The sequence below is a fragment of the Amblyraja radiata genome, chromosome 13 (assembly GCF_010909765.2).
Source record: "Amblyraja radiata isolate CabotCenter1 chromosome 13, sAmbRad1.1.pri, whole genome shotgun sequence".
Lineage (NCBI taxonomy): Eukaryota > Metazoa > Chordata > Chondrichthyes > Rajiformes > Rajidae > Amblyraja > Amblyraja radiata.
Genome location: NC_045968.1, coordinates 27,287,183 through 27,302,843, shown reverse-complemented (window position 1 = coordinate 27,302,843; position 15,661 = coordinate 27,287,183). Strand labels below are relative to the sequence as shown.

General features: G+C 41.9%; 1 protein-coding gene across 1 annotated transcript in view; it reads right to left on the bottom strand.

Moving 5' to 3' along the window:
• The window catches only part of crocc2 (ciliary rootlet coiled-coil, rootletin family member 2), a 241,308-nt gene that overhangs the window by 62,252 nt on the left and 163,395 nt on the right, over window positions 1–15,661 (bottom strand). The window contains exons 22-26 of the mRNA XM_033031518.1: window positions 11,579–11,713; window positions 11,198–11,341; window positions 5,557–5,795; window positions 4,942–5,101; window positions 2,357–2,524 (exon numbers count right to left, since the gene is read on the bottom strand). Of these exons, the coding sequence (XP_032887409.1) occupies window positions 2,357–2,524; window positions 4,942–5,101; window positions 5,557–5,795; window positions 11,198–11,341; window positions 11,579–11,713 (846 nt within the window). The remainder of the gene's footprint in view (window positions 1–2,356; window positions 2,525–4,941; window positions 5,102–5,556; window positions 5,796–11,197; window positions 11,342–11,578; window positions 11,714–15,661) is intronic.

Genomic DNA, 15,661 nt, shown 5'->3' with positions numbered 1-15,661 from the left:
CAAAGTGGTGTCCTTATACAAAATCATGAGGAGCATAGATAAAGTGAATGTTCATTGTCTTCTTCCCAGGTTAGATCCTAAAACTATGTGGCATAGGCTTAAGATGAGTGGGGAGAGATTTAAGAGGGACCTCAGGGGTAACCATTTCACTCAAAGGATAGGCTGCATCTGGCACAAGCTGCCAGGGGAATCTATAGCAGCAGATGCAATTACGACTTCCAAAAGAGATTTGAACAGATAATAGGAAGGGTTTAGAGAGAAATGGGTCAAATGTAGGGAAATAAGCCTAAAAAGGAACCCAAAATATTACTTATCTATTTTCTCCAGAGATGCTGCCTGACCCACAGAATTATTCCCGCATTTTGTGTCTATGTTTAATGCCAACTATGGACAAGTTGGGTCACAGGGCCTGTTTCCACACTATACACAGTAACTCTATGATTCAATAACACTCCACATGAGGGAGGGTAGTGGGCAGCTTCAAATTTGACAACAAACTGTTCCAACAACTGCTTAAATGAACAGGAATGCTTTATTTTAGCAGGTAGGTGCTGAGATATTAATTCCTTGGATATCTGTGTGCTATTACTATTGACTATTAACATCTCTAGCTAGGGTGCAACAGGGCCCACGGCAATACCAGCAGATGTCATGTGTGTGACACTTGGCTCTGCACAATGAAATATGTGATTTGCCGCAAATAAGGCCATATTTCAACAGGGTCATTATAACAAGAAAAAAATAAAATAATTGGCAAGGAAATGCTAATCTTTTTCAGTAAAATTAAACTCCCTTTTACGACCTAATGTACAGCTTTCAAACTCAAAGTGCTACATTTCAGTATCCCCGGTAGGACTGAGGTATAGCTGCTGAGAGGCAGTATCTCTCGCCCTTGAGTCCACAGATGGAGTTCACATAGTGATAGATGACCTAAAACGCTCCTGTTCGATGTGTTCTCTAGTTGAGCCAATTGAGGATACAGCCTGGGTCTGAGTTGCTGAAAGACACTACGTCTCAAAGGTCTAGCTCCCAGTGTCTTCACTCTTCACAGTAGCAGGTCCCTGCCCAGTGCCCTGCTCACACTGAAGAGATGCACGGGCTGGGGAATGTTTTGCAGAAGCGTTGTACCTCTGCCTGGGTGGAAGAGCATGTCACATATGCATCCTTCTGCAGATGCAGGGAAGATTCTGATGTGATATTACGCCTGGTTTTGATTCAAAAGCTGTGTTTAGAAGTCCTGTTTTTAGATTGCACACCAATCCCACTAATCTTCCAATGTAAATTGATTAAGTTTCTACGTTTTCACAACAGATGTTTAACATCATTCCCATCTGCATGCTTTGGTGCACTGAAATATTTCACAGAACTATTCAAAGAATGACAACATCCAGAGCAGCTTAGCAAAAGCCTCCACAGCTAACACATCATTCTCTGACATTTCCACCACCTCTAACTCACCAGTCACATCTTCCCATCCCCAGCCCTTTCTGTTTTCTGTAGAGACCATTTCCTCTCTAAGTCCTTGGTTCATTCATCCCTTCCCACTCAAATCCCTCCCTCCCCAGGTACTTTCTGATGCAACCACAGGAGATGTAACGCCTGCCCCCACACTTCCTCCCTCATCTCCATCTAGGGCCCCCAGCAGCACTCCCAGGTAAGACCAAGTTCATATGCACCTCCACTAACCTCACCTACTGAATTCGGTGTTCCCAATGTGGCCTCCATGCAAGACTAGGCCTGCTGGAGCTCCCGGTTGCAAACCATTTTAACTCCCTTTCCATTCTCATACCGCCCTTTCGGTCCTGGGCCTCCTCCATTGTCAGAGGCCACATGCAAACAGCAGGAAAAGCACCTCATATTCCGCTTGGATAGCATACATCCCAACAGCATTACCACTGAATTCTCCAATTTTAGGTAACAAACTCCCATTTCTCTCCATATCTCCCCCTTCCCAGTCCCCCTCCACCTATATCCCTCCCACTGGTTTTATATTTCACCCTTCTTCTCTCCTTATCTGCCACCCTTTTGTCCTCTTTTCTTCTCTACCTCTTATCCACCATTTGCCAAACAAATATTCCTCCCCTGTTTCCATCTATCACTTACCAGACTTTGCTCTGCCCCACCTCTTTTCCACCATCCCCCCCCCCCATTTCTGTCAGTCTTAAGAAGGGTCCCAGCTCAAAACATCGCCTATCCATTCCCTCCGCAGATGCTGCCTGACCCGCCGAGTTCTTCCAGTACATTGTGTTTTACTCAAGATTCCTGCAACTGCAGTTTCTTGTGTCTGCAACAAAAGGTATATTTGATTTGAGTAATGTTTGTATAAGGCTTTGTTTTTATTAATTAACGATCCCACCTCTTTGCGAGCTGTTTCACGGCCTACTTCTGCTTCTGTCATTTTTTTCTTCAGGCAATGAGATTTCCGCCTGCTCTCCTCGTCCCGCTGTTCATCTAATTCGATGCGGGATTGCAGCTCTGCCACTTCCTTGCTCTTCTTCGCATTCTCGTTATCCAACATCTTTACCTGGGTAAACAGTAAAGTTAGCAACACAGGGATCAGCAAATAGCAGATATGGAAGCAGGTTTTTGAGCAACTTCCTGATACTTCAAGATATTTACATTGAAGAATTTATAGAAACCAGCATCAAGCCCATCACACTCACATACCGCAGATCAAATCTTGGGCAATATACCTCACTACGGATTCCATCTCATGTCCAGTGGGAACATTCCCTTCAAATATCCCCTGCTGCTTAAACATGAACAAGCAAGGCTGTGAAACATTTAGGAAAGACACAAAATGCTGGAGTAACTCAGTGAATCAGGCAGCATCCCGGGAGAACATAGAAGGGTGATGTCGCGGGTTGAGACCCTTCTTCAGACTGAAGAAAGGTCTCAACCCTAAACATCACCGATCCATGTCCTCCAGGGATGCTGTCCGAACTGCTAGTTACTCCAGCATTTTGTGTCTTTCCTTGGTAAACCAGCCATTCCTTGTTTCTGCAAACTATTTATCCTTCTGCATCTACTATCTGAACCTGTCACGATGTTCTCTCAAGATATTAAATTAAGTGCCAGGTCCTTTACAAATATTGATCTCTCCTTTTAACCATGCCGTGTGGAGCACTTGGCACTCTCAGATTGGACCAAGACTTATAACATCCAATTCCAGCTAAGTTTGAAGCAAGTGGTGAGATGTATGAACATGTAAAGACTGAACGCTGCTTGTCATGTCATCTTTATCAACAGATATTAGGGAAGTCATAAAACCATAGTCTACCTTCAACTGCATAGGTATGTGAGAAGATTGGAGATGGTTCAAAAATATTGCCACCAATCAATTCCAGAATGAGGAGCTGCAGTTTAGAGGACTTAATCAGACTCAAGCAGGTGGGACTGTTTACTACAAAGAAATTTGGGGAGCATCTGATGGAAATATATAAAATGATAAGATGGCCCAGACAACATGAATGAAGGGGGGGGAGTCAAAAAATAGAAATCATGGGTATAAAATATAGGGGAAGAGAATTAAGAATGTAATGAGGAAAAATTATCAAGGGATGCTTTATTTCAGCAGCTAGGTGCTGAGATATTCATTCTGTGGATGGCTCAGTGGTGACACTAATGGATGATTTCCTTGAACAACTTCACCAGCTACAAGGTTCACATATATAACAGCAGCTGCCATATGTGTGATACTTATCTGTGCAGAATGATAACAGCGACTTTATGTAATAAAGGATATCTCTGCTAGTATTCAGAGTTATTCATTAAAAAAATATCAAATTACAGGCATACAAATCCAGGTGTTTTCAGTAAAATTAAGCACCTTAGTACTTTTCCTTTCACCACCATATCTGTAGTGAATGTCCTCCTCTTCGTGGCTGAAGAGAATTGCAAGTGACATCCGGAGAAAATGAAGGTAACACGGAATTTAGTTGGAATCTGGAACATACTGCCCACAAATGTGATAGAGGCAGGTTCCATTGTACCCTTCAAAAGCGAATGGAAGTGGAGCTGGACAGGGACTTGCTCTGGTTGATAGCTGGTATGAATGTGGTTGGTCAAATGGCCTCCTTTTGCAGTGATCATTTTATGATTCCATGTTATAAGATTCTCTGCAGGGCAATGATTAAGTAAATCTGACCCATAGTCCTTTACTAAAATTGACAATTCAGAAGACTAAATCATTGTGAGCTGACAATGATTGTGCCAAAAAAAGTTCAATCGATTCCAGAGTGCAGATATGAAGACTGATTAGGGCTGCAATTAATTCAACTTATAATTTATTTCACAACCTCTCTGATCACAGGTTGAGCCCATGTATTTAATTTATCTTGTGACATGTAGTCAATATTGTAATTTAGGAAATATAGGCGGTTGGTAGATATTGGTATAACTTTGAGTTGGGCTGTACTGTAAATGTACAGAATACAGAAAATAGCTAGGCAATGAATTAAGAATGCACAATAATGAAAGTGCTGGGGCTACTCGGAGTTAATGTTTCAGGTCAAAGACCCTTCTTCAATCACCATGAAGGGTCATCAAGCCGAAATGTTGTCATAAGTGATAGGAGCAGAATTAGGCCATTCGACCTATCAAGTCTACTCTGCCATTCAATCAACCATGGCTGATCTATCTCTCCCTCCTAACCCCATTCTCCTACCATATCCCCATAATCTCTGAAGCCCATACTAATCATCCATCTCTGCCTTAAAAATATGATATTGGCCTTCACGTGCTTCTATGATAAAGAATTCCACAGATTCACCAGCTACAGTTACTTCTTTCACATGTGCCGCCTGATATGATGAGTATCCCTAGCACTTTGTTTTTTACTCATGATTCCCGCATCTTCAGTCTCTTAAACCCCCAGTGTTTTGATTTCCAGTATTTGCAGTTTTTTCCCCTTTTCAATTGTTTGCAGTCTCCTTCTCTCACCTGTCGCCGAAGTTCCTGCAATTCCCGTCGTGCATCCAGCCGGGATTTTTCCACTTCCCTGAGATTTGTGCGAAGTTCTCCTGTCTCGTTCTGAAACGCGGTTTTGGCTTCTTCCAAGATGTTGATCTTCTGCTCCTTCTCCTCGTTTGTTCTCTTTAAACTAGCCACAGAGTTACCAGATCAGTTCTTATTAGTCACACACATATCAAAAGCATAAAATCAAATTTTGGGAGAGAGAGCTTGTAGTTTGGTTAATTGTGTCTGGTTAGGGTGTAGCACAGACAATGTTTAGGGTATAGTTCTGGGAAGGGTTTGATTATTTTTTTTTGCCTCTTTTTTAAAGTACTGTATTTAAGGCACAGTTTTAGCAGTACATCCAAGGTATAGTTTTGTCACAGTTTTGTCACTGTATTCAGGATGCAGTTGTATCATTGTATTCAGAGCAAAAGATTGCAAGGCATAACAGCTCTGGATAAATGCAGCACATGCATGGAGTATGTTTATTAAAGCATACTTATGGGATGGTGCATGGACATGCTAACAACATTAGTTTGGCCAGGTATGCATTTGGAAAGTGGATTAGCATTTTGACTGCAACATCCAAACACACAATACCTGATTCTCTCACTCTCAATCTTTTTGATGTTATTCCTGAGCTCCTCATTGGACTTCTGGATGGCCTCCTTCTCTCGGACTTCATCGTTGAGAACACGTTTGAGCTCCAGGTTCTCTTTGCGCTGCACCTCCTGACCTTCCTCGTTCTCGCGGACCTTCCTGTGAGCTTCGATGAGGTCTCGGCGAGTTCCATCTCTAGCATCCTCCACCATGCGGAGCTGCGTCTTCAACTCCTCCACCTGTTCACCAGCCACAGTTAGAAGAAGGAAATGCACCTTCCATTATCAACCAGATAAATGCAGCAGCCTTCAAAGGGCAAGAATGGAAGCCCATTGTTTATTGTCTATTGTCTATATGGGAAACACAAGATAACTAGTGGATAGGATCACTGAACCAACCTGTTTGAATATTATGGGGTAATTTGCACATGCAAACAAAGTTGAAAGAAAAAGCAATCGTTTTCAGCATAAATGAGCTTTAACATCCATGTGTTGTCAAACAAAATTAAAAACAAAGGTAGCTAAGGAGATTTTAAAACAAATTATCAAGAGTTTTGCATGTAAGCTACATTTTAACAAGTATTGACACTTGTTAATAGACAAAAACTGTTTCACAAGATAAATGTTTTTCTGAATTAGATAGGAGTAAAACTATGGGCAACACTGGGCTATGGAAACGGGTCTATGAAGGAAAAGACAATAGGTAAAATGGCAGAGAGAGTGAATCACGGTGTCAGTGGTGAGCTGAGCTAAAACAGATGGCAGGGATGCATTAATTGAAACTGAACTGGCAACCCCAGGTGAGGAACTTGAAAAGAATGATAGATTGTGTATAAAAAATACTAAGTGGTCTTTTTAAGGACAGGAAAAGTGATGAATTTGAGAAAAGAACAGCAAGAAAAAGAGGTGAAATGGTGGTTGGGAGAAAAGACCAGGAGAATACAATCAGGAGACTCCACAGATGAAATTAGTCGATGAAGGCTGTGCAGATGTAGATGGGGAGGAAACAGCCAAAAATTGGGGATGAATTTGGCTGGATGCCGGGAGAGAGTTAATAATCCACGGGCAGGAAGATTGCTGCAATGGTCTCTGCAGTCAGTGTATCTGATCATGAACATTAAGAAACGCAGAAAGACCTCTTTAATCAAGAATCACAGGATGTCTGTGAATGTGGGAGCAATAGATCAAACAGAAACATAGAAAAATAGGTGCTGGAGTAGGCCATTCAGGCCTTCGAGCCAGCACCGCCATTCAATATGATCATGGCTGATCATCTAAAATCAATACCCCGTTCCTGCTTTTTCTCCCATCATCCATTGATTCCTTTAGCCCTAAGAGCTGACAAGGGAGTTTGCAGAGAATTTTCACGTATTCTAAAGCTACTTGAGGGCCTGAGTCCAGATCTGGCATTCTACTAATGAGGCAAATGTAGGCATCGTGTAAACATGCTGACATTGCTTGGAGAACAAATGCGGCGATCAGATGCCATCCAGCATTGGGAATGAAATCAAGAGATTATTGGGGGGTCGACTGGATGACAATGGCTGCAGACAGGGTGTTGAGTATTGGTAACAATGAGTGTGTTAAGTCCCAGGCAGAAAGTGAAGTTAGAAGAAACTTGTCAGGTGAACCTGAGCTGAGACTGAGATGATGCTATGATCAGAGGTGGTTCTCCTGGCAACTGTAAATATGGATGTGTGAGGACTGGGAGGGTATGCAGGAAATGTAGTCATCTAAAGAAATCCAAAAGACAATATTGGACTGGTGCAGATTCAAGCAAAATATTAATTATTCACATGGCTGACATAGATATTTTGCTGAAGGGGAATTCAGGGTTTAGGGGCTTAGAAAGGAAAGTGGAGTTGAAATGCATGACCAGCCAGCCATGTTGTAACAGCAGAGCAAGCTCGAGGGAATGTGCGACCCATTCCTCTTCCTGGTCCTATGTTCCAATCGTGAGGTTTCAGCACCTGGACGTCAGTACGGTACGATAGAACTTTATTTATCCCAGGAGGGAAACTGATCTGCCAACAGTCATAAAACACAAGATACATGAAATTAAAGTGACGAGTGGGGATGTGCAAATATTGAGGATGGGGGGGGGTGGGGGAGGGGGGGGGGGAAGGAGGGGGGGGGGGGGTGGGCTGGAGAGGGGAGTCAGTCTACCTCATGACAGAAGGGGGAGTAGTTGTACAGTTTGATAGCCACAGGGAAAAAAGATCTCCTGCGGCATTGTGTCCTGCATCTTGGTGGAACCAGTCTGTTGCTGAAGGTTGACCAGTGTGTAATGGAGGGGGTGAGCTGTATTGTCCAAGATTCTCTGCAGTTGGAGGAGCATCCTCCCCTCCAAGATCACCTCCAATAAATTCAACTCCGCCCCCAGGACGGAGCCAGCCTTCCTGATGAACTTGTTAATCCTGTTGGCGTTCGCGGCCTTCGCGGCCTTCGCCCTGCTGCCCCACCACACGACAGTGCAGAAGATGGCACAGGCCACCACAGATTGGTAGAACATCTGCAGCATCTTACTGCAGATGTTGAAGGAGCGGAGCCTTCTCAAAAAGTACAGCCGGTTCTGTCCCTTCTTGTATAAGGCCTCAGCGTACCTGGACCAGTCTATGGAGTATTGACCTGTAAAGCACTGGAGGTCTATAATCCATGTTCAAGTTAAAGATCATGAAGAAATATCAGAAAAGCTTCAGTGCATCACCAGAAGTAGTGCCAATTAATTCTAATCAATGTTGATTTGTAAGGTTCAATTTAATTGCATTTTGAATGTTTTCATTTCTTCTTCCTAGAACTCTTGGAGATACCATCACTAAGGTCAAACCTTTATGATTTCTAGGAAGGACTGCTGTACTTATAATTAGGAGATGAGTCTTGCACTCTGCAGAGCAGAGACCAAACATATCGTAAGCAGCTTACATCCAGAATATGCAACCTCTGAAGAGAATCAACACTGTCAAAATAACCTGAATTGCCAGCAAGTTTTAGTGTAGATCTTGGTCCTAACCCCGATCATTTCATTCCCCTGTGAATGGCATCGGAATACACGAGGCCATGACATGCCCTCTGATTTGCCTGGGAAACATGTGATCCCAGATCCTCGTGACCTATGACCAAACTCAGAACTGTGCCACCAACCTTTGTTTGAACATGCTTCCTATTCCTGCAAAAGCCTCATATTCCCGAGTCAATAAACACACATCCCCTCCATTGTTACAATAGCTTGACAACTCAAATAGACATCTCTGGAGCAGCTGCAAGCACTTTTCCACATTTATAAAATAAATACCATGTTCTCGGATTATTCCCAGTGTGAAAGGAGCTATAAAAACTTTATTGTTCCTTCTAAGATAAGCAGGGACTTGGCTGGCGCCACACAGATCTGGTTTTGTGGGTGGAAATAAGAATATTTTACTTGAACAATCGGTCATATAATAAACTAATAAAGAGTAAACAAAAGGATTAACTTGAGCACTTAGTCTATACGGGAACATACATAAACAAATTTAATTGCCAATGAGAAATCTGTCATTTGTGTGGTCCATACATCAGTCTCAGAGGCTGGTGAAACTGCCAACAAAAATAATCGGTCATGGTTTAACGGATTTGTTTTGCTTTTTATTCAGTTCCAACCATTTTAACCCTTTCAAGGGGATTTATAGTCACTTTGACTACTCCTGGATAACATGTTTGCACAGGAATCCTGGCTCTCTATGCTTATCCTTTATAACAAAATGCAGTTCCATGATGATTTATGCATTAAAACTATTTGACTGGAAAGACTGAAGCTAGGCTTGGGCAACCTGCCTTGTCAATCTCTGAAGAGGAGTCCAGCATGGAGTGGGATTAAGTTTATGTAATTAGATTTACACAGTAAAATTCATGTGTGTCTGGGTTACCCTGCATTTAGGTGGATTTCAAGGATCATCAACATGCCTTAGAAGATGCATATTGACAACTGGCAGAGGATACTCAGAACCTTAGATCTACAAACTCCTCCTCAAATCGGGCAAGTAATTGTTGATGAGATGGTGGTGGTTAGTTTACATGGAAGAATATTCCTTTTGCTATTACACAGGGCTTCTATGTACTCCAAATTCAAAGGCTGAAGTATTTCCATATCATCTCAAATGCACCATCTCCTCAATGAGCAGTCATGGACAAAGTGTCCACAGAAGTTGGTGAGAGTGTTACACATCTTCAAGGAAGCTTTGAGCACATCCTCGAATCATTTTCTCTTTCTACCTGGTAACCTCCTCCCTTCATAATTGAACAGAGTTAAGTGTCTGTTTCAGAAGTCTGTGTTGGTCATATGAGCAATGTGGTTTTCCCAACATGGGTGACATAGAGTAACTAGGGCCTCAATGCTGGGGACATTGACCCAGTAGAGGAAGCTAGTATTGGTTCACTTATGGTTCCAGTAAATTTTGTGCATTTTGGAGGTACAGCTTTGGTTGAATTTCTCCCGGACCTTGAGATGCCTGGTTCATGTAGTTCCAAGGTTACTACTGAGCATAATAACAGCAAATGGCATTGAACATTACAATTACTAACCACAGCACGATGGCCAGAGACCCAGGTTTGATCCTGACTATGGGTCCTGTCTGTACGAAATTTGTACGTTCTCCCCGTGACCACGTGGGTTTTTTCCATGTGCTCCAGTTTCCACCCACACTACAGGTTTGTAGGTTAATTGGCTTTGGCAAAAGATGGTAAATTGTCCCTCGTGTGTAGGATAGTGATAGTGTACAAGGGTCGCTGGTCAGCGTGGACTCTGTTGGCCAAAAGGCCTGTTTCCGTTCTGTATCTCTAAACTAAACTAACCAATCGAAGCTAAACCTGCAGTTGGTTCCTGAAAGGAAAATAAGGAGACAGCTAGCTTTGGTAAGATCTTTGTACTGCTTGTTGAATGGAGCAGATCCATAACTGGGAATGTGGGAGCATGGAGGTTTCTGAGGGGGACATTTAACTGTCCATCTGCTCATATTCTACAAAGTGGGCATAAAGTCACACCTTTTATCAAATTCACTGTCAAACTACTTAAAACTTCTGATTAAAAGCTTCCCTGCAAACCTTTCTTCATAATTATAACACCTTAATGAATCTCAACAGCAATTTTTGCCCAATGCTTTTATAACCTACTTGCAATGGACTCTGGGAAGATGAAATATCCCAACCACTAATATGTTGGAATATGAATACTTTGTTTTGAATTTTTTTACATTTTGTTACAAGACCAAGGGTTTCTTAATTGTTTTGTGATTTATACCTCAATAACCTGTATTGATAACTGGATCATTTATATCACTTCTCATCAAAATTGTTCTCTTTCTCTACAATGCGAACATGTTTTCATTAAAATATTCTACACTATATGTTACTTCTGCACCTTGTGCCTACTGCCAAAATACTTTTAATCAGATCAATTCCTCCCACAAGTTTTCACTTCAAATGTTTGCTCCTAATGACTATTTTGAGTAGTTCAACTGCTCCTCTCCTTTGAGCTGGTTTGGTTGCCTGTCTACAAACTTGCTTCCTCAGACCTTCCAATGTTACAATCACGGGCAGAGAAGGAATCACTAGTCAATCATAAATGACCATGTGTCTAAGGAAATTAAAGAGGTGATTTTTGAACCAACCTCTCTGAGAGACCCTTCTCTCTGGCGGGTCAAGTCTTTAAGCTGCTCGTTGAGACGTTTGACCTCTCGTTCATGCGTGGCCACCGCTTCTTCAAACTGGCCTTGGAGGTCCTTAAGGTCACCATTAATGTTGTTAATAGTATTCTGGAGAAAACAAGATGATAGAGTTGATTTGTTCCTCTCTTATTCATCAAAAAAGGTTTTAATACACAGGAACTTAATTTTGTAACATAGAATAGTTTTTGTAAATTGTAAAACATATAAAATGTAATTTGCTGATCACTGCACAATGTTGCTTTGAGCGATTACATAATCAGATGTGGCATTAATGTATTTGGATTTAAAATCACAGAAATAGACATGAAAGCAAACGATTGTCACCTTGTCCTGCTCCTGTTGGTTGTGCAGCTCACGTTTCAATCGATCGATCTCCATGTTTGAATTACTGAGCTCATGTTGAGTGTGGCTGAGTTTTTCTGACAGGATATTTTTCTCTGACTCTTTAAAATACAATTCCTTGAAAATACAAAAATGGTTGCTCAAATTATTGGGAGCTGTGAAAGCTGATGGCTTCCAATGAAAGAAAATGAAGAATTAAATTGTGTTTTGGAGCATCTTGTACAATTGGTAAAATTCGGCATGTCCCTAACTCCCTCGTAGTAATTCCTACATATGCACCATCACAGCTGGGTTCGGCAACTGCTCGGCCGAAGACCATACGAAATTGCAGGATTGTGGATGCAGATGCAGCTGAAACAGCCTCCCTCATCGACTCCACCTACATCATGCTGCCTTGATAAAGCAGTCTGTAAAGCAGCGATGTAATCAAGGACCATTCACACCCAGTCATTCTCTCTTCTTTCCTCTCCCTTCTGGCAGAAGATACAATAGCTTGAGAGCATGTGCCATCAGGTTCAAGAACAGCTTCTTTCCTGCTATTGTTAGATACTTGAGCACACATCTCAAATGTTAAGGATGAGTTTTTGATCTCCCAACCTACATTATTGAGGCCCTTATACGTTCTCTGTAGTTGCAACACTATATTCTGCATTTAGTTTCCTTTCCCATTTGCACCAACTGCTGTATTCATGTAATGTATGATTTGCTTGGAGAGCACGCAAAACAAAGTTTTTCACAGTATCTCAATACACATGACAACAGCAAACTAATACTAAATACACGGATCATTTTTTTCTGGAAAAATCATATTGTCCACAAGACAACATCTACAACTTTGATAGATTCACAGCAAATTAATAATTTCAGCAAACAAGTGGAACTTCAACTCAACAAGGATTTTAGACTATTCTATCACAAAGTTACACTTGCTTTTAAATTATTTGTCTTAGCTGAAGAAATAGATTGTCCAAGGTGGATTGGAAAAGCAAGCCAAGAGACAGGTCAGTATATGAACTGTGGAAGATATACAAACAGCTTGTTCACAGCACTCAGCAGGAATGTATCCCAATTCGAAAGAGGGATTTTATGATAAAGAGTCACAATTTGTGATTAACAAAGAAGGTCAGGATGAGTTGATCATTGCCCGTCACATAGGAAACAATGGATTGCAATAAAGCAATGCAACTAGTGGAAGCCAAGGGATCAATTTAAGACCCTCCATTGTTTAAGTTCAAGTTCAAGTTACAAGTTCAAGTTCAAGTTACATTTATTGTCACATACACGAATTGGTGCAGTGAAATTTGAGTTACCATGTAGCCACACAAATAAAATAAACACAACACACTGTGGAGTTTAACATGAACATCCCCCACAGAGGAATCAACGTTTCCCACTGTGAGGGAAGGCAATAAAGTTCAGTCATCTTCCTCTTGTTCATCCCCCTGAGCATAGAAACATAGAAAATAGGTGCAGGAGTAGGCTATTCGGCCCTTCGAGCCTGCACCACCATTCGATATGATCATGGCTGATCATCCAACTCAGTATCCCATCCCTGCCTTCTCTCCATACCCCCTGATCCCTTTAGCCACAAGGGCCACATCTAACTCCCTCTTAAATATAGCCAATGAACTGGCCTCAACTACCTTCTGTGGCAGAGAATTCCACAGATTCACCACTCTGTGTAAAAAATGATTTTCTCATCTCGGTCCTAAAAGACTTTCATCTTATCCTTAAACTGTGACCCCTAGTTCTAGTCTTCCTGCATCTAGCCTATCTAGCCTGTCTAACCCCTTAAGAATTTTGTAAGTTTCTATAAGATCCCCCCTCAATCTTCTAAATTCTAGCGTGTACAAGCCGAGTCTATCCAGTCTTTCTTCATATGAAAGTCCTGCCATCCCAGGAATCAGTCTGGTGAACCTTCTCTGTACTCCCTCTATGGCAAGAATGTCTTTCCTCAGATTAGGAGACCTGTACGCAATACTCCAGGTGTGGTCTCACCAAGACCCTGTACAACTGCAGTAGAACCTTCCTGCTCTTATACTCAAATCCTTTTGCTATGAATGCTAATATACCATTTGCTTTCTTCACTGCCTGCTGCGCCTGCATTCCTACTTTTAATGACTGGTGTACCATGACACCCAGGTCTCGTTGCATCTCCCCTTTTCCTAATCGGCCACCATTCAGATAATAGTCTACTTTCCTGTTTTTGCCACCAAAGTGGATAACCTCACATTTATCCACATTATACTGCATCTGCCATGCATTTGCCCACTCACCCAACCTATCCAAGTCACCTTGCAGCCTCCTAGCATCCTCCTCACAGCTAACACTGCCCCCCAGCTTCGTGTCATCCGCAAACTTGGAGATGTTGCATTCAATTCCCTCATCCAGATCATTAATATATATTGTAAATAGCCTTGCGGTACCCCACTAGTCACTGCCTGCCATTGTGAAAAGGACCCGTTTACTCCTACTCTTTGCTTCCTGTCTGTCAGCCAGTTCTCTATCCACGTCAATACTGAACCCCCAATACCGTGTGCTTTAAGTTTGTATACTAATCTCTTATGTGGAACCTTGTCGAAAGCCTTCTGAAAGTCCAGATATAACACATCCACTGGTTCTCTCTTATCCACTCTACTATATACATCCTCGAAAAATTCTATAAGATTCGTCAGACATGATTTACCTTTCATAAATCCATGCTGACTTTGTCCAATGAATTCACCACTTTCCAAATGTGCTGCTATCCCATCTTTAATAACTGACTCCAGAATTTTCCCCACCACCGATGTTAGACTAACTGGTCTGTAATTCCCCGTTTTCTCTCTCCCTCCCTTTTTAAAAAGTGGGGTTACATTAGTTACCCTCCAGTCCTCAGGAACTACTCCAGAATCTAAAGAGTTTTGAAAAATTATCACTAATGCATCCACTATTTCTGCGGCTACTTCCTTAAGTACTCTGGGATGCAACTTATCCGGCCCTGGGGATTTATCGGCCTTTAAACCATTCAATTTACCCAACACCACTTCCCGGCTAACCTGGATTTCACTCTGTTCCTCCATCTCATTTATCCCCCGGTCCCTTGCTATTTCCGGCAGATTATTTATGTCTTCCTTAGTGAAGACAGAACCAAAGTAGTTATTCAATTGGTCTGCCATGTCCTTGTTCCCCATGATCAATTTGCCTGTTTCTGACTGCAAGGGACCTACATTTGTTTTAACTAATCTTTTCCTCTTCACATATCTATAAAAACTTTTGCAGTCAGTTTTTATGTTCCCTGCCAGTTTTCTTTCATAATCTATTTTCCCTTTCCTAATTAAGCCTTTTGTCCTCCTCTGCTGGACTCTGAATTTCTCCCAGTCCTCTGGTAGGCTGCTTTTTCTGGCTAATTTGAAGGCTTCATCTTTTGTTTTGATACTATCCCTGATTTCCCTTGTTATCCACGGATGCACTACCTTCCCTGATTTATTCTTTTGCCAAACTGGGGTGAACAATTGTTGTAGTTCATCCATGCAGTTTTTAAATGCCTTCCATTGCATATCCACCGTCAACCCTTTAAGAATCATTTGCCAGTCTATCTTGGCCAATTCACGTCTCATACCCTCAAAGTCACCTTTCTTTAAATTCAGGACCCTTGTTTCTGAATTAACAATGTCACTCTCCATCCTAATGAAGAACTTAACCATATCATGGTCACTCTTGCCCAAGGGGCCACGCACAACAAGACTGCTAACTAACCCTTCCTCATTACTCAATACCCAGTCTAGAATAGCCTGCTCTCTCGTTGGTTCCACTACATGTTGGTTTAGAAAACTATCCCGCATACATTCCAAGAAATCCTCTTCCTCAGCACCCCTGCCAATTTGATTCACCCAATCTATATGTAGATTGAAGTCACCCATTATATTTGTTTTACCTTTGTTGCACGCATTTCTAATTTCCTGTTTGATGCCATCCCCAACTCCACTACTACTGTTAGGTGGCCTGTACACAACTCCCACTAGCGTTTTCTGCCCCTTAGTGTTTCACAGCTCTACCCATATCGATTCCACATCCAATTGCATA